General features: G+C 43.4%; 1 protein-coding gene across 3 annotated transcripts in view; it reads left to right on the forward strand.

Moving 5' to 3' along the window:
• The window catches only part of slit3 (slit homolog 3 (Drosophila)), a 307,110-nt gene that overhangs the window by 32,901 nt on the left and 249,043 nt on the right, over positions 1-25,166 (forward strand). For 2 of the 3 annotated variants that reach the window (XR_009797055.1, XM_061834518.1), the window contains exon 1: positions 3,810-4,485. The exons of the other annotated variant lie outside the window; for it this stretch is intronic. Coding sequence is in view for 1 of the 2 variants with exons in the window: in XM_061834518.1 (XP_061690502.1) it covers positions 4,301-4,485 (185 nt within the window). In the remaining variant the exon portion in view is untranslated. Of the gene's footprint in view, positions 1-3,809; positions 4,486-25,166 lie in introns of those variants that run through there. 3 annotated transcript variants of the gene reach the window in all.

Raw genomic sequence — 25,166 nt, forward strand, 5'->3', positions numbered from 1 at the left:
TAGACGATGCCAGTTCGCCGGGAATTTACGACAGTCGTTGGAAAAACTCCATTCCTTTGATTTCTGATTGCATGCGGGAATATGATGAGGCGGTCAAAGATTTTGATGGTTTCACAGTCATAACGGCCCGGTGAGGGGAAACCGGAACTCCAATGTGGCCCGCGACAAAAAGCCGTGTGACACGCCTGGTTTAGAATGCAGTGGAGTGCTGGGAAAGATGTCAAATATGAAATGTAATCTGTAACATCAATTTTGGAATTTGACTAGTCACCAGCATAGCTTCTCTTTTGTTTCTTCTGCGATGGCACGATCGAGAGGTACCGCAGATACACAGTTCGAGTACTTGCGCCGCAAACAAGTTTCTGTTTGGTTAGATGTCTTCAAAATGTGAGGAGTTGAAAGCTATAATGTGTAAATTCGGTCGGCCGGTGTTGCTTGGAGCATTTTGTATGGATGATTCAGCAACATTTTCAATTCTGTTTTGGAGAACAGCCAGGAGGGTGGAAAATATGGATTCTCTAGGAGAGCCAATTGTTGTTAAATTCACGATTTTTGCTGCGTTTCGTGCGCGCGTTGCTCGGCTGTTGCTGAACTTCTCGTTTTACGTCGGGTACCTTCTTGGGCACCTAAGGGGGCCTCGAAAAGAGGCGATTGTTCACATGGTGTGATTATTTTCCGCTACAGAAATGCAAAATGTATTTTTTGGGCCCGCTCTCTGGCAATTGCTTAGCAAAATGCGTCATTTCTGCTACGTCATTCGCCACCAAGTGGGCCAGTGCGAGAAGTGGATTGGCCTTCACCAAATATTGTACTAAAATATTCATCCATCCATCCATCCATTTTCCGCTCCACTTATCCTCAGTAGGGTCGTGGGCGCGCCGGAGCCTCTCCCGGCCGGCTATCTTTTGGCAGGAGGCGCGGCGAGCACTTAATTGATCGCGATGAGTTCCAGAAAATTCATAGTCTGTTTTAATTTTTCCGGGTTTAATTTGCCTCATATGTATATGAAAGTTTCCAATGTTACTCCGAGAGAAGTTTTATTCTGCAAGCAAAATGAGAATCTTCTTTGTAAATGGGGCAATGAACAGATCATTAATACATCGACACCTAATATTGTGGCCTTTAAAAATAAAATAAAATAAAAAAAATTTCAAGAAAAATAATCTTTTTAATTGGGGCAATGAACAGATCAGTAATACATCGACACCTAATATTGTGGCCTTTGAAAATAAAATAAAAAATATATATTTTTTTAAGAAAAATAATCTTTTTAATTGGGGGAATGAACAGATCAGTAATATATCAACACCTAATATTGTGGCCTTTAAAAATAAATTAAAAAAAATATATATATGTATACATATATATATATATATTTTTTTAAAGGCCACAATATTATGTGTCGATGTATTACTGATCTGTTCATTCCCCTAATTAAAAAGATTATTTTTATTTTAATTTATATTTAAATATTTAAAAAACAAAAACAAACAAAAAAAAATATATATATGTATACAATGTTTTTTTTTTAAGAAAAAGAATCTTCTTTTTAATTGGGGGAATGAACAGATCGGTAATACATCGACACCTAATATCGTGGCCTTTAAAAATAAAATAAAAAAAAAGTATATTCTTTAAAAAAACCGAAATATATATATATAATATATATATATTATATATATATATATATATATATATATATATATACATTTATATAATTTTTTTTTAAAAGAAAAAGCACAGTTTACGTTTGACATTTCCCCCATTTCAATCCAGTGATTTGAAGAAAGCCGTGCATGTGGCAGGTCGGCCAATAGGGGGCAGCAGAATTGTAAGCAAGCGGAAGGTGGGCGACTTTTCACTGTCAAGTCTTTTTGATCCCGCTTGTGGCTGCTGAGATGGCATTTAATAGAAAATAATGATAGTTTAATACGGGAACCTCGTTTAATATTGCAAACTGACACTTTAAGTTGTCCAGATGATATCTTTTTCAAGCGTCGGTATCCATCAACATGTCGTTGACTGTTATTTTTTGTAATCATGCAATCAAATTTAGCTTTTACGGTAATAAATGCACTTTGGCATTACCGGTAATGACACAGCGGTCAGCTTTTCCAGAGTTACAGGCTACTATTGTATCACTTTTTTTTTTTTTTATGAACCATATTTATCTAGACAAGGATGCCAAATGTGTCCATTTAAGGGGAGAGGTCTGAGCCAAACAGCAGTTAATTAAAGTTATGTTTTCTTAAAATATAATGAGGAATTCTGACTTGTTACACACACATTTAGAATGTATTTTATTGTAGAATAACTGACCTGAATGCTACATACCTCTTGTACCCTATAGACTTTTTGTTAATAAATCCAAATCTTTGCAGACAATAACAATAATGTAAAATACAATGCTGGTCATTTTTTCTTGTTGTCATATTTTTTTTTTATGTTTTCACCAGTCACAAACAACGTTACGTTAAGATTTAAAACTATGAATCTTGTTGTTGCAGTTTTCTACTTACCCCAACCTTTCTGCCTTTTATTAAGAATGAAATCTTCATTCATGTTTGTGACATATTGTTAAATGAATATATATATATATATATATATATATGTAATGGTGTTAGGGTTATGCAATGTTACTGTGGAATTGGTTTGCAGTTTAATAATGAAAGATAAAGAATAATGAAAGAATAAAGACGAGAATCTGGATGTGATATATTTTTTTCAACGTCAAAGGACAAAGCTGTGAATTTTTGAATGTATAAAAATGAAGGTACAGCTAGATGGTTGGCACAAAGCAACTACTGTCGTCTCAATTGAAACCCAAAGACAAAAGCAGCGCATTCGTTTCGGATGCGCCAGCGGCAGAGTGTCAGGTGACATTTGCAGAATAAGCTGACATTTTGCTGCATCCTTTGTGTAGGGAAACATTGATTTAGTCCGTGGCTCATATGAAGCCACAACATTATGCAGCGCGGAAGAACTTCTCATTTCGGCAGCGAGGCGTCCTTTCAAGTGTGAAATGTCGCTGGATGCTTTGAATGGGTCAACGAGTGCTACATGGTAAGAAAACCAAAACACGGTATAATGCAGTCTCAGTGTTTGTGTGCCCCGGTTCTCCTAATATTTAAAGTTTTTGTTAGTAATTCAGAGTGTCTGGAACAGATTAATTGGAATCACACCATTTTCTATGGCAAGTATCGCTTTGGTTTTGTACGATTTTGTTTCAGTCCGAACTTTGGACCGGAATTATCACGAAAGCCAAGAGTTTACTAAATTAAAAATGGAAAGCAAGTCATCCAAACTCAATTGGTAACAAAGAACTGGCTCAGTTTACTTACAAGACTCATCCGTTAAGTCAAGTCGCTTGGAATTTTGATGCGTGCTTTGAATGCCGGGGGGGGGGGGGAACAACGAGCGCCATCTGGTGGCCAGAAAACGGAAAGGAAGTTTGTTCATTCAGGAATGCACTACTTTGCTTGAGATGAAAACTGACATGTTCAATACTTTTGACTGCCTTTGACATTTTGTGCTAGTTGAAGTAACGCGAACGTCATCTTTTTGTTTTTCTTTTGAAGAAGGAACATCCTGCGGGAAGTTTGAGCCGTCGTCGTTCGGCACGGCCGAAATTGCTTGGAAAACAAAGATGAATGGCACAAAATGCCCCTCAGAATGGCACCAGGGCTCGTCAAAGTTTCAACGGCGTTGCGGTGACATTTGGAGAGAGAGAGGGAGAGAAGGAGGGAGGAGATGATTTTGGGGGTGGGGGGGGTGGGGGGGGCTCTCCTCACTCTGAAGCCTCAGAGCGCACCAGTCTGCGCTGCGCCACTTCCCTCCCAACTTCACTCCTGCATGGTGACTCCTTTTTCCTCGTCATTCTTTTCCCCCTTTCCGCTTCTTCTTCTTCTTCTTCTTCTTCTTTTCATGTTTTTCTTTTGTTTGTTGTAATGACATCGCTGGTTTTCCTGCCCGCCGGTGGACGGGATGCTGCCGGCTATGGTCGCCCCCTCTCCAGCTAAACGTTCCGCTTCCCCCGAAGCGAGCACTTTCGGATGTGCTGACTTACCGGATTGAATGGGGGGGGGGGGGGGGAGGAAACCGATTTTGGAGACTTTACGCATCGGCTTGAGGGATGATTAACTTTGACTTGCTTGTAAATGTGATTTAACATTTACACGGGGAGTGTTTATAATCTTGAAGGGAAACTTTTTTTCATATTTTTTCCTCATTACCCTGGAGATCCAACTTTCATTTGCACCCGTGTGGATTTCTTGCTTCGATTCGATCTCAGCGGATAATCATGGCTCCGGGGGCCCAACCGAGCCGGCTTTGGGCTCTCCGCTTGGCCCTGGTCCTGGTTCTGAGCGCCGTGTCCGGCGCGTACGCGTGCCCGCACAAGTGCAGCTGTTCCGGATCCCATGTGGACTGTCAGGGTCTCGGGCTCAAGACCGTGCCGAAGGGGATCCCGCGCGGGGCTGAGCGCCTGTGAGTGTCCACACAACTATTACATATTTATAGTTTATTTTTTTTCCTGTGCTTTACGTGTGTAAACACACTTAAAAGTGTTTACTTGGTTTTGCAACGGAAAGGACTTTTGGCATTGAACATTTGAGCCAATTGAGTTTACTTAAACGTGAAAAATTGCCACTTAGATACACTTGAATGCGACTTTTTCCAACTTTGCTTAAAATATTGAAACTAGTACGTGGAAAGCAAAGGCTTCTTTGCAAAATTACACACAAAAAAGTTCTCAAACAATGATTCGAGGACTGGCTGCTTTTTTTTTTTAAAGCGGCATATCACCTCACTGGTCAAAATTGGCCAAATTTTCAGTGCAAATCTTGAGATTTGAAATAAATGAAACCTTGTTAGCTCTGAAGGACTTTCAGCTTTTTGGGGGTGTTTGGTGCAATTTTCCACATTAGAAAATCTAACGTGGAAGATTTTCTCCGCAAAATGAATTACAAAAAGTCCGCTTTTGTCGTGAGTTAGATAAGGAAACAGACCTTTGCCCTTTTTTACCTTAAAATGAAAATTTGCAGATTTTTGGCGCCTTCAAAAGAGAGATTCGCTACTTACGAGTTAAATGTGATGTTTCCCAGCTATTCCAATAATAAATTTAACTCCGTGTAATTTGTGTGTGCGTGTGTATGTGTTGGTGGGGGGGGGGGGGGCTCTCAAAGAATGTTTGGGTTCCATTTTTAAAGATAATTAAACTGTCCTGACTAAACTTTTTCTATTTTCTTTTCCTTTTAACTTGGATTTTAAGATTTGAAGCTAAGAAGTTGACTTAAATTGAACTTTTTACAATTACAACTGAAGAGATAATTCTGTCACAAAACTCAAGCGGTCCCCAAACTCCAAGCCTTAATGGTCACAATCATCAATAGTACGTTCTTAATTGAGTTATTCTTGTCATCCTTAACCAGACGCACAACTTTTGACAGTTTGCGTTGGTAAATGTACGGCTACATCGTTCTTCCGACTTGTAATGTTTTGTTGTACAGGATTTTAGTACAATTGGTTTTACGGGTTGAAAAAGTTGGAAGCCTTCCCAACCTGTTGAGCCCACTGATGATGATACCACACACACAACACACACACACACACACCACACACACACACACACACACACACACACAACACACACACACACACACACGTCTGCTGCAACGCTATATGGAAGTGATTATGAATGGTAATGGCGCAGCCCCCCCAAAAAGCCCCCGCAGGCGATCCACAACAGCAGAGCCAGAGACAACAAACACAATCAGTGCAAAGGTTTCAAGCGGGGGCACCGATATGATTCGCATGCTGCGGTGCGGGTGTGATGCGCGGACAAACGCTGGACACTTAATGAGGAACAGCCAGTGGCGTTCAGTACGCGACGACCCGGGTTTGGGTTGGGGGGGGGCTTTATAAAGATGATACGGCAACATGTTTTCATAAGCATCCTGATTTAGAGACTCATTTGGAGAAATTCCACAGCAGGAATTGGCAAAAATGGAGTTTTGGAAATTGACCCAATGTGGCTACTTCAAACCAAAATGGCCGACTTCCTCTTCATTTTGTGGCGTGGGTCCTTGAAGTATTTTCACGAGAGGTATTATGATAGACATTCGTCCAATTTTGTGTTTGTTTGTTGAAAGTGGCGTCAAGGGACTCGTTTTCTAACTTTGAAGGAATCCATGAAAAGGTCAAACTTTGACGCTACGTTTCGCCCACGTCCGGTGCCGTCGTCAGGCAAAGATCTCGCATTATCAAGCCATCACTTTTCTGGAAACCGAGAAAAACAAGCTCGATGCATGTCTGGTGAGCCATAAACGTTGCATCACCAAAGAGAGCGAGCCGCTTTTAACACTTTATAAAGGTCAATAATTTTTTGAATAACACACCCGTGTTATTGTGCGATTGTATCTATTTGTGAAAAAAGATCACATTGGCCAAATTTGGCCCAACGGCAACGCTATGCGGCATATCTTGAAAACTGAGCAACACCTGCTTCTAATTGGGACCCATTTGGGCAAATTGCTGAAATATGTCCAAAATGGCGACTTCGAACCAAAATGGCCAACCTGCTGTTCCATTTCGGGCTTCGGTCGTTGAGGCATTTTTGTTCGTCCCGTGACATGGACGCCACTCCCCAAATTCATGTCGACCGGCGAATATGGTATCGGGGGGCTGAGTTCTTGGACGTTTTCAGGTGGTGCTACACAGTGATTTCCGGGGGGGTGTCATTTTTAATTTAATTTTCAAGGATTTCAGGACATGTTTAAACGTTTTTTTATACTGTTGAGGCCCCCCAAAAGAGCACACCTATCTATTTTTTCCATAAATTCAGGATAGATCTTACGTCGTCCAGGTGTCCCTAATAAAGTGCTCAGCACACCCACCTCTTCCAGCCTGGAGGGGGTCCTCTTCCTTTTTGTTTGGTGACCTTCCGGGACCTGTTGGCTTTTACACAACAATCCCCTGAAGACATTTACACTCTAAGATAATCAATAATTAGCGCAAGCTGTGGTAAAAGGAGGCTTTGAGGCAATTTTGAGGAATATTTAGGTGGGTATGGCAGCATTAATTCACCTTCTGAAATGAAACTTAAACACTACTCTGTATTATTCATGGGTGCGTTCAGAATTACTCCCAAGCCGCGATTATACAGTAGTTGAGTGGTGTGTGTGTGTGTGCGTGTGTGTAAAGCAGTTCTCAGACTGGGGGGGTGCCATGAAGGGGGCGGGGGGGGTGCCCCTTGTGACAATTTTTCAATTCCCCGTTTCCAGTTTTTAGCGCTATCAGTCACCCCCGTTTTTGCAATTTTCCGTGTTAGCACCCTCCCCACAATTTCAAGCACCTGAGGGTGGTGGGTCCAAAAAGGGCGTCAAAATTTAAAAACCACTGTAATTATATGAATATAATTATTTTCCTACTTGCAGACTTTTTTAAATGACATTTTTTGCGCCATCTGGTGGCCAAGAAACTCAGTGAATTAAGGAATTGATTTCAAACCAAAGTACAATATAAATCTTCTTGAGTGTTGACAATTACATGTAATTCGTCACTCAAATCATCTCTCTTCATTGAAATGAATGGAAATGTCATTAATCCATTCCAGACTCACAAAAAAAAAAAAAAAATCAGCAAGACACCTCATATATTTTGTAACATGCACAGTGGCAGTCCCAGCTTCAAAGACTGCCTCCCCACACTTGATAACTCATTGAAAAAAACATTTGTTAGCCCTGTCCCAGCTTTTTTTGGGTCACGTTTTTCAGGCCCAACTTCATTGCATTATGGGTTTGTAACCGTGGAAGAGCGACAAATGAGTGAATTATGTATTCCACACAGATTATCCATGGACTTTTTAGTGAACATAATACGGAGTTGACCGGCTGCGATAATCTCCACTTGATGGGAAGAGAGAAACAAAGCCGTCCCCTCTCATTCCACCGCGTCCGCAAACACAACTGGAAGAGCGTCGGATGACAACTTTTGTCGCATTTGCTCAGGTCCTGGCAGAAAATCCTGCTTAAACACACAAGTTCTGTTGTGGTTTCGGTCCCCCGGCGGCTATTTATTTGCGGATAGTGAATGGAAAACAGAGCGAGACGTTGGATCGTTGTCGCTCCACGCGCTTCCAGCAACACTTGTTTCTAATTTAGTGCATATTTCAATCAATAAATTAATCCATCAGACCCTTTGGTTGCCATTTTCAATGTAGTGCGTATTGATTGTGAACATATTAACTGAGTGAAATGGCTTCAATAATAGATTTCACAAGACAATTGCTTGTGTACAACTTTCTATGACACAACAGCTTTTTGTTTGTCACTTGTAGTGCAATTGACCCCTCCGTGGATATTGCGCAATCCGCGTCACTGACCAATCAGAGGCCAGAGATCTGCATTAAACCAAAGCCCGTTTTTGCTCCCGCCATTTTCTCAGTCAACATTGCATGGTCCAGTATAGGTTTAGTTAGCGTTTTATCGCGTATTTGGGTTATTTAACAAAAAATATGGTTAAGAGGTGTAGTCACGGACTTTGTAATAGTGACGACGGGTATCCTGAAAGGCTAGTTGGTGGAGTTCCATTCGTACCCTTTCCAAAACCGAAGACCCAGTACGAAAAATGCCTTCGATGGGTCAAACTTTGTGGAAGACCGCATCAACAACTAAATCCATCTAATATCAACCGGAACACATATGTTTGCACAAAGGTATGCCCTATATTTGATTTTCAATACATGTCTCGTATAAATGAATTTGAAGTTCTTCGCGAGCATAACACTTCTGCGTGTGAACGATTGACACACTTATTCTTTGTTGAGCGATATTTAGCCATGATCGGACTGCACAAACGTATCGATTTCTTGCCGGCTCGCGGCCGAAGCTTAACCAGACTGTGTTTGCACGAAGATATGCCCTAAATTTGATTTTTAATACACGTCTCGTATAAATGAATGAGACGTTCCCCGCTAGCATAACATTGCTACGTGTGAATGATTGAATGAAATCAGAAGCAGGGAGTCTGTCTCAGTTCAGAATGTATTGTATTGTATTTGCCATTTTTACTGTTTGTCTTACGTCAGCGCACGTGGCGTGACGTCACTTCAGGAGGCGTGGTTAAGTGCCCCGTACGGAGGGGTCAATTGCAGAATCAAAGCCAAAATTTCGAGGCTCCTCAGATGTCTGTTGTAGTACCGAGACTGACCTGTGCGGGGCAGTTTGTTGCCAAATGGCAGAAATCTGTGTTGAGCACACACAAGATGTCCGATCAAAAACATTGAACAAATTCAACATTTACAATCATCAGTCCGTGACCGTTTTATGAGTAGATTGTGAGGGAAAAATTGAACACATCCCACACCTCAGGATCATTGCTCGCTATAATTGAGGAGACTTTTGATAGTCAAACTGCTGCGTTGATTGGAATACAGTGAAGCCTCGTCCCCGTTTTCGAACAAATTGGTTTTCGAATGAAAATTTTGAGATTTTTTTTGCTTCCGTTTTCGAACAAAAAATCGGTACTTGAACACCTCCAACAGAACCCGGAAATAACATATTGCTCTCGGCCTGACCAGCTGACCCACGACGCGCGTTGTTGTGAATTCCCACGCCGCCGAAAAAAGCCGGAAATAATGTAATGCGCGCGGCGCAAGCAGCTGACCCACCCACGACGCGCTTTATTGTCAATTCGAACGCCCCCCCGAAACCCCCCCCCCAAAAAAAAAAAAAAAAAAAAAACGGAAATAACATAACGGGCACGGTGGAAGCAGTTGACCCACCCACGACGTGTTTTGTTATTGTCATTCTGAACGCCCCCCCACCCCAAAAAAAACCTGGAAATGACATAACACGCGTGGCGCAACCAGTGCACTTTTGTTATTCTGTATACCGCAGCCTCTGTACACGGACGTGTCCCGGTAGTGACTGTTGTTTTTCTTCCTATCGAGAACTACCGTATTAACCCCCAATCATGGCTCCAAAGAAGGTTTGTTTAGTTGTTTCAAGTTATTATGCACTTTTGTTAATTAAAAAAAAGTGTACAAAGCCGGGGGCCGAGTCGCTACAGATACGCCACTGAATCCCAACGGAGCGTACTCTACTACTAAAGCATACATTTTAAGAAAAAAAAATTATATATTTCTTAAATTATTTTATTATATAAAGTATTTAAACTATACATGTATTTCTACGATTCAGTTTATTATCAGGAAAAGCTAAAAAAAAAATGCTTTCAAAAGCCAAATTTTTTAGGCTTGGAACACATTTTTTCTTTTTCCATTCATTGTAATGGAAACATCGATTCGGTTTTCGAAAAAAATCACTTTTCGAACCGTATTCTGGAACGGATTGTGGTCGAGAACCGAGGTTTTACTGTACTCAAATTGGTTCTGGTACGTGTGCACCGCATAAGTTGTTTTCGGAGTAGTTGGAGGGGCAGCAGGATGCCAAGGGGCGTCCATACTATCCCGATATGTTGAACACTTTTAAGATTTTACAATTTCCCGTTTCAACCATTTTCTGAAAAGAATCATTCTTAAACCACGCCACGCCACAGGATAATCTCCCAGAATAAATTTGATACGAGAACAGAATATCTGTCAATATTTACCCCGCAAATGGTTTTGAGCGTGTTTGCCGTATTTGTACTGTGTAATAACAAATACTGTGAAATGTATCCCGTCGCACACCATAGTATAATCGGTCTGGATAATCGTTTGACAATCAGACATCTTGTAGAAGCTGTGAATGAACTCACTTGTCACTTCCTGTATACCAGTCCGTCCGTCCGTCCGTCCATCCATCCCTTTTCGGAGTTGATTTGAACCCCGGTCCTCAGAACTGTGAGGCCAACGATCGAACCGATCGTTCCAACCCGCCGCCGATCAATACTTTATTTGTAATAAATTTACAGTTCCAGTAGGACATTTGAAGAGGACTCATGCGTCCCTGTGGAAAATCTTTTTGGGGGGGCTACGACTACTTTGAATCTCCCTTTTTAAAGCTGGCTCGGACCATATGTATGTACTTAGAGAATCCAAATGTAAAGAAATCCCAGAAGTGGTTACAAGTACAAGACACAGGTTGAGGAGGGGAAGGGAAGCGGGAATAAAAGTCAATGGTGGTGAAAATAACTCCCAGATAACCCGCCGGGAAATATTGAAAACCACGGGGGACCGACCAGCCGGGCTGCCTGGGGAGCGGGGGAGTCCATCAAAATGGAAAATAGTCGTCCAGAAAAATGCTCGAGAATTGAGGTTGCGCTGGCTGTTCTCCGCTCCCGAAAGGCAAACGCACCCAATCGCAGACATCGTGCGTATATTGTACAATGTTTTTCGCGACTCACAGTTGCACTTATTTGCGTTTTCCACTCTGGAACCCTTTTGCAGCTACGATGCGCTGAAAAATGGTTCAACGACGCAGGCTAGCTTAGCCGGTTCAGCTAACAAAGCCCAGCAACGAGCTCTTGGATGCAAACGTTTGCGTGTGAATTATTTTCATCGTAAACTGAAAGCTGCAAAACCTTTGCGTTATTCTTTCTTTTATGCAGCTCTTTGTCTCTCTTTGCTGCGGTGGATGCAACGTTCTAACCAAAGTTGAAGCGCCATGAGTCTTGACCTTTAGATTTCTAGCGAGTTCCAAATTCCTTTGGCAAAAATCAGAACGCAAGAAAGTCAGAAGTCAAGTCATGCAATCCGGCGCGGTCACATTAGCCTCTCTGCACTTGAACTTGGTTTTTTTGAAAGCATCGCGTTCACTTTGCGCCTTTTACCAGCAGGAGGAAACCTTTTCTTCTCTCCTGTTAATAGAAGAATTGGGAGGTTAACAAGACACCCTCACCTCTTCTTTCTTCCCCGTCGAGGCTCACTGGAAGGGTTTTTTTTTCGCTTGTCTCGGGTTCCCTCCCCGGGAAGCCACTCGAGACCTCATTTGCATCTAATTAGGAGAAGGGAGGACGGCTTAACAAAACGGAGGAAAAGGCATCGGGGAGCCGACGGGGGCCCAATTCACAAATGCCGGCGCGCACTCGGGAGCGTTCTTATAATTTCAATCGGGATGTGCAGGTTTCACATCGTTGCGAGAGCTTTGCTGGGAAAAATGAGACGCAGTTTTGGCAATGGACTACATCTGTTTGATGGATTTCATTCATCTTTTGTTTCAACGTTAATCGGTAAAGAGAAAGCAATGTTACGAAATTTGACAGGAAAACCGCTTTTAGCAAATTTCGTACCTTGAGTGTAGTTAATAGAAAATACATTCCCGGTCAAATGTTTCGAGTCACGTTGAACTGTCTGCGTATCTGAAAGAAGAGCGCTGTTCACAATGTCCGGACAAAATTATTATTATGATTATCTTCAATGAACAACCCATTTGCTTTTCTTTGTAAGTGCGTGTTTATCCCTTCCCTTTCCTCCATCCTGACCTTTGCCCCCTTTAACGCACGTGCACGAACATCCCCACTCCCTTCCGTTTGCAACGAGCACCTCGGCTGGAGTGGTCACTGCCCCCCCCGCCTTGCCAACCTCGTGCCGTGTACAGCCCGGCTGAATGCTTCTGTTTGTGCGTGCGTGTTAATTTGCTTTGTTTGTTTGTTTGTGGGGATGACAAACTGGGCCTCCTCCCCATCCTCACATGAAACTTGTCTTCTAATTGGTTTCTGGCCTTTTGTAGACCCCCCCACCCACCCCTAACCCCCGCACGCCCCGGGCAGCTCGTAAGAGGCGCAACATTCCACGGTCGCGACCGCAATCTGCGTGAGGCCTGATTGAGTCGGAGAACCAACACGTTGGAGTGTTTGGGCTTTTTTTAGTCACGACCATCAATCTCAGCCGACCGCAACGTGTTCACTTTTTAAGTTTTGGAAGCTTTTGCGATGTTTTTGTTTGTGCTGCACTGCAGGACGCCTCAGCGAGAACGTTTGGCGGAATACGCGGGCAGAGGGTGCTGATGTCATCGCAGTGCCTTGTTGCTATTGCAGACTCCCCCCACCCCGCTTTTTTTTTTGAAGTACTACGACATAAAAAGCCACAAGCAGCTCGCTGTTCTCACACAGCTTTTTTTATGATCCCGTTGATCATCCCGCGGTCGCAAACTGTTTGATGCACGTAAGTCGAGTGGCGCGAGGGAGGCAAACCCAAAAGTTTGGCCGTGTGCTCGTAGGTCAGTGGGTGATGCCCCAGCTGACCTTCTTCTCTATAACTTGTGCCGCGCCGGCCGCCAGCTGGCTGGAGGACATTTTGGTTTTTGAGCCTTCTGGGAAACGACACACACACACACACACCACACACACACACACACACGTTGCGAGATGGGGCACCCACGTGGTGCCACACATGAAGAATATGAAGTTCAATTTGCTCGTTTTTGTATTTTTTTAAAATCTCCACTACGCCTGGGTTGGGTGCAGGCAGCGTGGGATCGATTCCCTGCTCAGTGATGGTGTCAGTATCTGCCCTGCGACTGACTGACGACCAGTTCAGGGTGTCGTCCGCCTTTTGCCCGAAGCTGGCTGGGTCAGGCTCCGGCTTTCCCGCAACCCTTGTGAGGAGTCGCGGCTTGGAAAATGACATGACATTGCCATGCATCACTTGTACCATCCTTCTCCAATGTTTGATATTTGGAAAGACAAAAAACTATTTCAGTCACTAGGTGGAAGAGGTATGAATTTGACCAATGTTTCTTTTTTGGGATTACGCAAAAACTACATTGAAACTCGGCGGCAAAGCGTTGGACTCACAGTTCTGAGGTCCCGGGTTCTATCCCGGACCCGCTTGTGTGGAGTTTGCATGTTCTCCCAGTGCCTGCGTGCGTTTCCTCCGGGCACTCCTTTTTCCTCCCACATCCCAAAAACATACAATATTATTTGGACACTCTAAATTGCCCCTAGGTGTGATTGTGAGTGCGGCTGTTGGTCTTGATGTGCCCTAGGACTGGCTGGCAACCAGTTCCCCGCGACCCTTGTGAGGATAAGTGGCTAAGAAAATAAATGGATGGATGGATGGACAATGAAACTCAATGAATGGACGGCACGTGTGACAAAGTAAAAGCCTTGAAATTTTGATGGATAAATGGACCTGGATAAAAGAAAAGTTTAAAAAAAAACCATTCCTACGCTTCAGTCACTCTGGCATCAATCGTCCACAGAAGTCGTGAGTCAGCCTCCATAGCCAAATAATGTAGAAATAAGACAACAACTTCTTTATTGACCTGTTCTGCGTGGGTGTGGTCAAGTCATGCCCGCAGATCTAAAGTTGCGGGTGTGTTGTTTTTGTAATTATGAGTGTACCCCTTTAAGAGCGGAGGGGGGCGGTGTCAGGTAAACCAGGAAGTAGAAGTAGCCTGAGCAGCAGCTGATGTTAAAGACCGTGTGCTTCCATTGCAAAAAAAAAAAAAAAAAAAAAAAGAAGTCAGGTTGTGGTTTATGTCTACGTAGGTCTATGTATTTCTACTTGTAAGAAATTTTACACGTGTGATATTTCGCGCTCGACTGTGCAGATTTGTGAGAGCGATGACATCACAGTGTATGTGTTCTGTAATCCAGAATATGACAAATTCTAATAAAAAACCCTTTCTTCCTCCTCAGACCTGAAAATCGTCCAAATTTTCCCTCGCTTTTTTTTTTTGTTTTGTTTTTTTTTTCCCCGTGACCACATTGCGAGATCGCATCCCATCGTTTTGTGTAGGCATCATTAACAGTGCAAATACTGTACGTGGAAAACGGGCCAAAAATATCTGCCGCACTCACGCTATGTTTGGACACGTGTTATCGTGGCTCCAAGATGCAATTATTTGACATGAGATCCAATGACTTTCTTTGTCTGAATATTTGAAAAGATCAGATTGCGTGTACAGTGTTATGCGCTAACATAACCATGACAATGTTGGGATTTATTTGACGTGACGAAAGTGGAGCGCTGTTCTGTTAGGCGACTGTCACACAAAGCGAAGCGCTCTCTTGTCCCCTTTTCTTGTTATCTTTCACTTTCTACAGCCGACGATCCCTCCGGTATTAATGTTGTGTGTCAAAGCAAGAGCAAGAGATTTTGGAAGATTAGTTTAGCGGATCAGATAAGGAAATGTTTCTTGTCAATGCTCTGTTGTGCGGTCATTTCTTAACAAAGCAGCGCCCCCCCCCCCGGCCCCCCATTTTTGCAATAATCATATCTAATTCAATTCATTTTTTCATATGTGTGTGTATTTTTTCAAATTATGATGCAGGTACATTCCCATTTCATTTTTTTGCATATTTTTAAACTTTTTTTTCATTTTTAATTTTGACAGGAAAGCGGACGTGTTTACTTGAAAATGCAATCATAAATCTATTCAGGGTCCCCTTTTATAATAAATGTGTATTTTAAATTTGAATTTCCCATTCATTATTTCCATGATTATTTCTTTGTCACGGATTTTACAATTATTCAATGCACTTGATTTAATATACTATTCCATATTAATTGACTGGTTCTTGACTATCTTTTGTTTTGTATTATTTTCTTGTAAATATGAGATACATTTTAATGGACTTTATGTATTTATGTTGTGAATGAATACTGTTCACCTTATTCATTTTTTTTCCATTAGACAATTTGTATTGTACCTGTGAAAATGTATATGCTGTGTGTGCGTGTGTGCATATAAATCATGAAATTAGTAACGATTGATTTAATATCTTAAAATTTTGTATGTATTTTACAACATCAGATTCGAGACTGACCGTAATTTATTTTACTCCACGTTGATTTTTAGCTTGATTTAAATGTTATATTTCAAATGTTATTGTCATAGATATATTTTTTCAATTCTACAAGGTATGGATGTATATATTTATGAATTTTGAAAGCATACAATCAGCTCCCAGACTAATTTGATTTTATTCAATGAAAGAACACACCCCAGATCGGCTGTTTCCCTATTTTAATTAAATCGTCTGTATTATGCTGATATTTTCCGCTTTTAGTAGAAAAGAAATGCATTTTTAAATTATTTTTTCAAGTTACAATAATGATCGGCACCTTTGGGTTCTGCCGTCCGCAAACGAGCGGAACGGGAATCTGATCATCAGTCAAAATCAAACTCTTCAATAAACGCCAATCAGTTTCTCACAATCAATTTCTAATCATCGATCGGCCAATCAATTCCGGCCTGCCCGTGTCGTCAGTGATAATCATCGTCTAGCTCGTCGCTTCTTGCTGTCGTTGTTCTCGTGGGTTGGCCTCAAAACAAGCGTCTTGTGGCCCAATAAACTCTTGCGGCGCTGAGCAAACACAGCGTTGCTTTGCGAGCGATTTTAGCTCGCCACCCGCGAGTAAATGAACACTCACCGGGGCGGCTCTCCTCTCACGTGGTCGAGCCGTCGTCCTTGTCACCAAAAACGATTCTGTTGTTTTGTTTTGCTTTTCTTCAGGCTGAGCGGGTTGAACGTTGGCAAAAGGACGGCGCTTTGTGGCGAGGACGATTTGAAAAACATACATAAATGACACCGTAAATCACCTAACGCACGCACGTAACCGAGCGTAGACGCTGAATTTGCAAGATGCGTTAATGCGACAGACGGGCAAGAAAATGGAAAGTAAACACGAACTGGAAATTGGGCAGTGAACTCGTGTTTCCACCAAGTAGCTCAGTTAAGGATTGATTTTTTTTTTCAGCGAGGAATGTGTAGTAGGCGGGATGCCGGTAGCGCGATGTCGCGTCCTGGTGACATTCATATGACAACGATCGTGATGGTGCAAGATTTGTTTGTGCGAAGACGCGTTTTGTCGGCTTAGCGAAGTGAACAGTTTCTCGCTAGCTTGCTTACCCCATCACTGCACTTGGTAGCCTGATGGATGGGTAGAAAAAAGATGGTATGGCGTGAAAAAATGCAAAATGCAAAATCCTTGTCGACCCTTCACATCCTGGTCACCAGCTCTTCCAGCTCCTTCCCTCTGCTAGGCGCTATCGAACAATCTGAACTAAAAGTAGCAGAACATTCCAACAGCTTCTTCCCTCTTGCCATTCATATCTTGAAAGCGTCATTTCCAATTTCTTTCCCACATGCTGCCCATTTTGTCTTGTCGCATCCGTCTCGGGCCAATTATGCATTATTCGTTCAGTCACATAATTTCCATGTCTGTTATCCGCGATTGAGAAGTATCTGCACCATTTGCACAATCGACATTGTTCCATATTGTCTCTTTGCCATTTGCGCATTGGTCACTGGCTTTTGCTCGATTAGTCATTCCAAACCGCTGGAAATTGCTCGAGGACTCTGCATCATCGGCACAAAAATATATATCTGCATTACCACATTATTGGTAATATTTTATTACTCAGTGATTCCGGACCGTGTTTTTACACCTCGCAAGTATTTTCTGTCAAATGGATGTTTTGTCATCCGAGAGCGACTCCAACAACCAGAGACAAATTCCTTGTTTTTGACATGCGACGCTTTGAAAGTAAAGATGATTCCGATTTTGAAGTGATTTACTTGTCAATTTAGTTCTACAAGACGACATAATCACGCTAAAGTTTGTTGTAACCAAACCAAGACTGGATTGTCCCTTTCAGGGAGCGCAACTTTGTGGCCGTCGGACAGCAGTCAAGAAAATGTGACCGACTTCTGACTTCTTTTCTTGTCCTGTCTCCTCTTTCATCTGTTTTTGGACGCAAGGTCCGATCGGGTTTGTGTTAGTTTCCTTTGGCATCATCCGCATTCCGGCCTGTGACAAAGTACCAAGACCGTCCAGCTGAACGGGTCCGTGCCAGATATCTTCTGGGAAATGTTCAAAGACGACACGAGGAACAATCTCGCCATCGTGCTGTGACGGCAATAAACCGCGAAGGCCGTCCAGATTCCTCTGCGGTGTTTGCAAATGTTTGCTTTCGCTCCGTACGTTCTGCCAGGCCAAATGACGGAGGTCGGTCGGCGTGTTGGAATATCTGAATGACAGTCTCTTTGATAAATTAATATCCATTGGCAAGCGAGGACGAGGAGGTCATGATTGTCCTTGATGAGAAAGCAAAAGTGAACCTTGCGATTGTTTATTTGTTCTTTCTTTAAAGCGTCACACAGGTGTACCTCCACATTCTAGTGTGTCACTTATCAGAAGCTAACACCTCAGCTCTGTTTACCTTTTGGCTTTGACAACGTCTTCTTCCCCAAGACTACTCATTCCTGCGCAACAGGCAATCTCCATCTTCTTCTTGTCCTTTCGGCTTGTCCCGGTAGGGGTCGCCACAGCGTGTCATCTAAGCCTACCTCGTGCATCTTCCTCTCTAACACCCACAGTCCTCATGTCTTCCCTCACAACATCCATCAACCTTTTCTTTGGTCTTCCCCTCTCTCGCTCTTTTGCCTGGCAGCTCCATCCTCAGACTCTCTTGCTTCCGGACATGTCCGAACCATCTACGTCTGCACTCTCCAACCTTGTCTCCATCCAACTTTGGCTGTCCCTCTAATGAGCTCATTTCTGATCCTATCCAAGCGAGAACCTCAGGATCTTCATTTCTGCTACCTCCAGTTCTGCTTCCTGTTGTTTCTTCAGTACCGCCGTCTCTAATCCGTACATCATGGCCGACCTCACCACTGCTTTATAAACTTTGCCCTTCATTCCTAGCGGAGACTCTTGTGTCACATAGAACACCAGACACCTTCCGCCAGCTGTTCCACCCCGCTTGGACCCGTTTCTTCACTTCCTTCCCTCACTCACTCGCCATTGCTCTGGATTGTTGACCCCAAGTATTTGAAGTCGTCCACCCTCGCCATCTCCTCCCCCTCCGCCCTTCTCATGCACGCACATATTTTCTGTTTTACTTCGGCTAATCTTCATTCCTCTCCTTTGCAGTTCGTGCCTCCATCTCTCTAATTGTTCTAATTCTAATTATAGTCTCCATCAGATTAATTCATTTTGGGATTCCTATCCCTTGACCCAATTTTCCGTATGGATAGCTTCAATTCCACCATTTGTACATCTGAGGTCTTCCATCTCATTGCTGGCGGATGTCTCGGACCATCTGCTTCAAAGTAGCTCGGATGTGGCCATCGGTCCCTTTGAAGCGCTCCTCTTTATTGTCTTTGCACATCTGTGTTGACGTTTTCAGACTTCCAGTAGCACTGTGACTTTTTTGTACGTTTGCCATTTTTTTAGGTTTAGTCACACCAGCCAATTCATTCCAACCACATGATACCATTAACTGCAGTTAAAATGCGCAATTTATCATGACCGACTACAAAATGATCCAATTCACAGTGAGTACAATGAGATATGTTGCCATAACAATGCACTTTTATTGCCACAAATTATGGCTGGTATGCGCGTGACGTCACGCTTCTTCATCCGGGTACTTGGCCGCCATTGTTGCAGACAAGCAGTCAGCTGCCCATCGTCATCACGGCAGATTTTTTTTGTTGCATCTACGGATGTGGGAAATCGCGGAAACAGAGAAACTGGGAAGCGGTTTTCCCGTGTTCCAAAGATTAGATTGCACAAAGGAGGAGATAGAACGGAGTTATCGATAAAAAAAACGGCAACAAAAGTGGCTCGCAAATATACGACGTGCAGATCTGAACGCAGCTCGAGTACACAAGGCGAATGCTTATTTGAAAGTCTGTTCTGATCATTTTGTAAGCGGTAAGCGTGTGGATTTCTAGTTTCCGGATATTCGACTTCAGGGAAGTCTTTCAGATCCTTTGAAAGTACTTCGTTGTGGAGCGTATACAGATCGATATCTTCGCAGAGTTTGATCTTCTGTACATATCTCGCTTTGGCGACATCATCCAGTGACTTCAAGTAGTCAGAAAAGATCCGCCGCTAGCCGTTAACACGCGGGTCTGTGGACGTTGCCATGGTGATGTCGTCTGCGACGCCTAGCTTGTCTGCAGCAATGGCGGCGATGATCATGTGATTGCAACCCACGCATTGCCATTAGCGTTTCTTATTATTATGAATTATTTGCACCTGAAACAAACAAACCAAAAATAGTGATATTAGGCTGCCCTCTTCTCCCCTCCGGCTACTTCACCAGATCAGGTTGAGCACGAGCGGCTAAAGTTCCGTCCCGAAACTCGCCAGTTGAACTTTTCCGCCACCTTTCTTCTCCTTCCTTCGTTGACGGACACGGCGGAGAACCGGTCGAAGGGACGGCGGGGGAAAAAGGAAGCGGGCAATTAGGATTCCTGTGCGTGGCTGCGAGTTGGACGGGGCGAAATTGAGCGTACCTATCGGGTCGCAAGAAAAGGAGGAACGTTTAAAAGTGCTTTGTGGAAAAAACAACAAGAGATTAGCAAAGGAAGTAAAGCGCCCCCCCCCTTCACACTTTTTTTTTTTTTTGCTCTCAGAAGAGTGAAATAGCTGAGAGAGAGGAAACTTGTCCCAGACAGAAAGGAAAGAATTAAGTTCAAAGGTCAAGAAAAGGCAAACAAGACTTGCTGTAGGTGAGACGGACGAAGAGCTAAAGAGCAATCGAAGAGGTGGCAAATGTATTCTCACTCTGCGCTTAAAAGTCAGTAAGTTGTAGCAGTAGCAGTAAAAGTAGTACTAGTGAAAAGTAGAATTAGTGATTCGTCTTTTAAGATGAACTTCAAACGCATGTAGATACACCTTTTTACGATAAATCACGCAGACTGGTCCCCAGTACTGACTTAAAGGAGGCCCATGACAATTATTATCGTGAGCCTAAAGACAAAAAGATATTTTTGACGATATATTTCGACGCTTTGTGCAGCACAGCCACGCGGAGTGTCTGCTAGCTTGAATGGCACCTTGTGCGACATCGCTCAACTATTACCGTAGACAACATGTCCAGGTTAGAACCCGCCCGGAGTTCTGAATCACACGTCCACATCGCAGCTACGTCGGATCCGAGAGAGTCGAGCCGTCTGTCGAGATGCCGCGTTCATTTTCTGCTTGGGGACGTTTCAACCGTTTAGCACACCAAGCCGGAATTCAAACTCAACCATTAATTTTGATTGTATTTGGCAAATTTAGCACCATTTTATAAATGTAATTTGCCGTTTTTGTGGAAAGTACCGCGGCCCGATTGTCTTATTTTTTAAGATTAGATGAGAATTTTTATTTAGCGTTCAGAAGCTGGCACACATTTGCCGCAACATTGACATTGCGAGCTGTCATCGGTAAAGTTGAAGAAACAAGTATGTGATACAACGTCCGGAAAACGAAATCCTCAAGTAGAGATCGGTCGGCGCAGAGACTTTGTCCGCTGAGCTGTCGTTTCTCGAAAATTCTCAGCCTTCATAAGCATTTCCCGAGCGCGCGATACTCAAACTTGTGGTTGGGTCCTGAAGTTGGTCAGTCCCGAGACCACCTGCCGTTTGGCTCCCACCCCTCGTTCCAAACGCACACGTACGCGCGAATCCGAACAAGTGGTTGTGAGTGCCGTCATACTGCCAGCTGTTTAAACTGGTGGGCGGGGTCGCAAAGAGCCGCCGCACTGTACTCAACGGCAAAATTTGTTCTCATTTACAAACCAATTTCTGGAACTGACATGAATCATCGCAGGTCAGTCCAACCCCAGGATCAAGTTTGTATTAACGCAACAGGCAAGTTGGATTACATAAATACATAAAATGATAATTTATACATCTGTGAATGGGACTGGAATGTGTCAGCAAATGTATTGAGCAGTCCGTTTCCAGAATTTTTTATTTTTTTTTAGATATATTTTATGATTCATAAAATACTTGAGATGGCACAGTGACTCAGCTGGTAAAGCGTTGGCCTCACACTTGCGAGGTCCCGGGTTCGATCCCGGAACCCCCGTGTGTGGAGTTTGCATGTTCTCCCCGTGCGTGCGTGGCTTTTCTCCGGTTTTCCTCCCACATCCCAAAAACATGCAACATTAATCGGACCCTCTAAATTGCCCCTAGGTGTGATTGTGAGTGCGGCTGTTTGTCTCCATGTGCCCTGTGATTGGCTGGCGACCAGTTCAGGGTGTACCCCGCCTCGTTCCCGTTGACATCTGGGATATTCTCCAGGGCTCCCTGCGACCCTTGTGAGGATAAGCGGCAACGAAAATGGATGAATGGATAAAATCCTAAAAAAATATATTTTGATTAATTTGTTTGTGAAGAATTAATGAGCCACTATAAAATATTTTTAAAAATGTTTTTCATGAAGTCATTCTTAACTGAGGTAGTGCCTGGAGGCGGAGTCTGTGGACTGCAGTCAATTTTTCTAGACGTTTTGTGCTGACCAGCCAGGAAAAAAAAAAACACTTTTATAGTGTACTAGTTTAATTTTTTACTGTCAAGCCTTGCTATTTACAAGGCTGAGAGTTAAAAGCCAATTTGTGAATAATGTAGATTCATTATAATTGCCGTGAGGGCGTTCTGTTGAAAAAAAAAAAATGAAAGAAGACACACATACAAATTAGCAGTTAAGCACAGCATACATGTGCAATCACAATTTCAGCGGTTCGACAAGTGAACTATGGACATCATCCTCCTCATCCATCCATCCATCCATCCATCCATTTTCCTAGCTGCTTATCCTCACGAGTGTCGCGGCGAATGCTGGAGCCTATCCCAGCTGTCAACATGCAGGAGGCGGCGTACACCCTGAACTGGTTGTCAGCCGATCGCAGGGCACATGGAGACAAGCAGCCGCACTCAAAATCACACCTAGGGGCAATTTAGAGGGTCCGATTAATCTTGCATGTTTTTGGGATGTGGGAGGAAAGCGGAGAAAAGCCACGGAGGCATGGGGAGAACATGCAAACTCCACACAGGCGGGACAGGGATTGAACCAGGGTCCTCAGAAATGTGAGGCCAACGCTTTCCGAGCTGAACCACCGTGCCGCCCCCGATCTTCATATCATCTAAAAGTAAAATGCATGTTAATAAAGGTATCCCAAAAGAAACTACGTCAGATTCTGGGTTTCCGCTTCTTATGCAGTTTTCCCAGCCGGTCTCCTGTTTGTGTCAATGCAAAAACAAAACAAAAAAAAGGCAGCGGAGCACAAATTTCCGCAGCAAACGAGACGGCGATAAGGACGGCGTGATGGTGAAAGACAGAGGGGAAAACGTAGCCAACTGTAAAAGGAGCGCGATTGAGATAAAAGAGGGGAGATTGGAACGAAAGAAAAGCAGATTAGAGAGAACGGAAAAAGCAAAGCGTGGATAGTTAGCGGAGGAAGAGTGCAAGATAAGCCGAGAGCGAGAGAGGTGATGAATAAAAAACATGAGAACGGAAATCATAAGAATACAAATTGTCGCTGGGGTAAAATGTAGGAAGGAACGACAATTGGCGCAATTTTATCAATAAAACAGGGGCTGGAAATGAATTTTCCCATGCGGCCACAATCACGAGTCTGCTCCCTGTAATATTGGCTCTTGCAGTACCAACACTGACCTGTGAGAGGCAGAGTTGTGCCACTGGGCATCCAGACTTCAGGAAAATGCAAAAGAGAAGAGGTGAAGAAAAAAAAAACAAGAGGAGCTACGCTAACTGTTAGCTCATCTGGTAGTCACGTTGCCATAGCAAACCGTTCTTGTCATGTGTATTGCGTTAAATACCAAACAACAAAGCCAAACGCGAGAGAACGGGACAAATTACAGTCCCCATTTGCCGTTTGACCCTTGAACGCTTACCAACTCGCTTCAGTGGAAAAACTGAAATCAACAAGTGTGGACATGAGACAGTGACAATAATTGGCCCATTCATGGACTGCAGTCTAATTCATTTCAGCAACAGAGGCTCTCCACGCTTCGCTTTGCAGCCACACCTACATACGGAACTACAAACACAGTCGAGTTTTATTGTACGGTGCAGCGTCGATTCTCGACCGCAATCCGTTCTAGAAGGCGGTCCGAGAAATGATTTGTTTGAAAACCAACCAACCAAAACCAATGCTATTTCCGGGTTTTGTTAGGGGCGTTAGAGTACCGATTTTCGTTCGAAAACAGAAGCAAAAAAAAAAAAAAAAATCTCGAAATTTTCATTCGAAAACCCGATTTGTTCGAGAACGTGGACGTTGGGGAAACCGAGGCTGTACTGTATATCACCATTGTTGGACAATTTTATTGTGAAGGTTTATGTGATACAAGGTGGTGTTTTTTTTTTTGTGGCGAAATTAGCTTCAGTTAACCGCATCGCAAAGTTTTTATAGGAGTAGAGTGAAATTTTAAGAAGGTTTTATCTTCCCAGACCGCCGATAATCTATTTATTGTTGAATTTAATTGCAAGAGATGGGGAAATGCTCAAATTAGACCCGATTATCTGCGTGTTGAAGGTGGCCCACTCCCACAATAATTTGGAAACGTTTTCTGACGTGTATTCCGAGCTGTTTGGGTCGGAAAACAAAAATCAATCTTAATACACGCCACAAACTGTAATTGCTCAGGTTGATCATTTAGAGGATTTTCAATAATCTGGCCTGCTGACCTTGATTACAAAAATCGAGATTTTTCAAATGTGTGTAACCTGCTTCACACAGAACGGAAAATCCCGGACTGCAGCCGGCAGCGCGTGTTTGGGACTTTTGTGATTGCAAACGTTTGGAAGGGGAAAATGTTGTCATTCTTTCAGCTTCACCGCGTTTGACCTTTTCCGAGGCGCGATGCTCCCCCGGCCTCACCTTCGACCTCTTCCTCCCCGTCTTTCTGATTAACTTCTATCCCAGGACACGACCGTATCTACTTCTTGTGACATTTGTTTGGTGGTGTGGGGGGCAATGGAAAATATGTGCCTTGACTCAATAAAGGTTGGGAGAGCGTTTTCGGTCCAAATCCTCTCCTCCGCCTCCCATTGTGTTCCGCCGATGTCGAGCGGGAACATTCGCAACCCCGCGGCGGACCCCTCGGACCCCGCTTTGGCCCACGTCTGAGGCGGCGGTATGGCTCCTATTAGCTCCCTTGAAACCCAATACCGGGCTTAAATCAGATTTATAAATGTTTAGGTGTGTTATGAAAAACACACGCGGGGGGCTGGACGGGCCGAATGCCGGACTGTTTGTAGGTCGATGTATGCATGTGTGTGAAACAAGAGGGAAAATTGTTTGTTGTCCGCGTCGTGTACTAATTCCTTCTGTGCGACGGCGTTTCGATAAACACGCCGTCGTCGTAAAAGAGGCGCTCAACGCACTCGGCACATTTCAGGTTACGCCATGTATACGTCGGAACTTGATTGAATGACAGCCAGGAAATATGAGCGACCTTTAAATTGTGCT

The sequence above is a fragment of the Syngnathoides biaculeatus genome, chromosome 11 (assembly GCF_019802595.1).
Source record: "Syngnathoides biaculeatus isolate LvHL_M chromosome 11, ASM1980259v1, whole genome shotgun sequence".
NCBI classification, from domain to species: domain Eukaryota; kingdom Metazoa; phylum Chordata; class Actinopteri; order Syngnathiformes; family Syngnathidae; genus Syngnathoides; species Syngnathoides biaculeatus.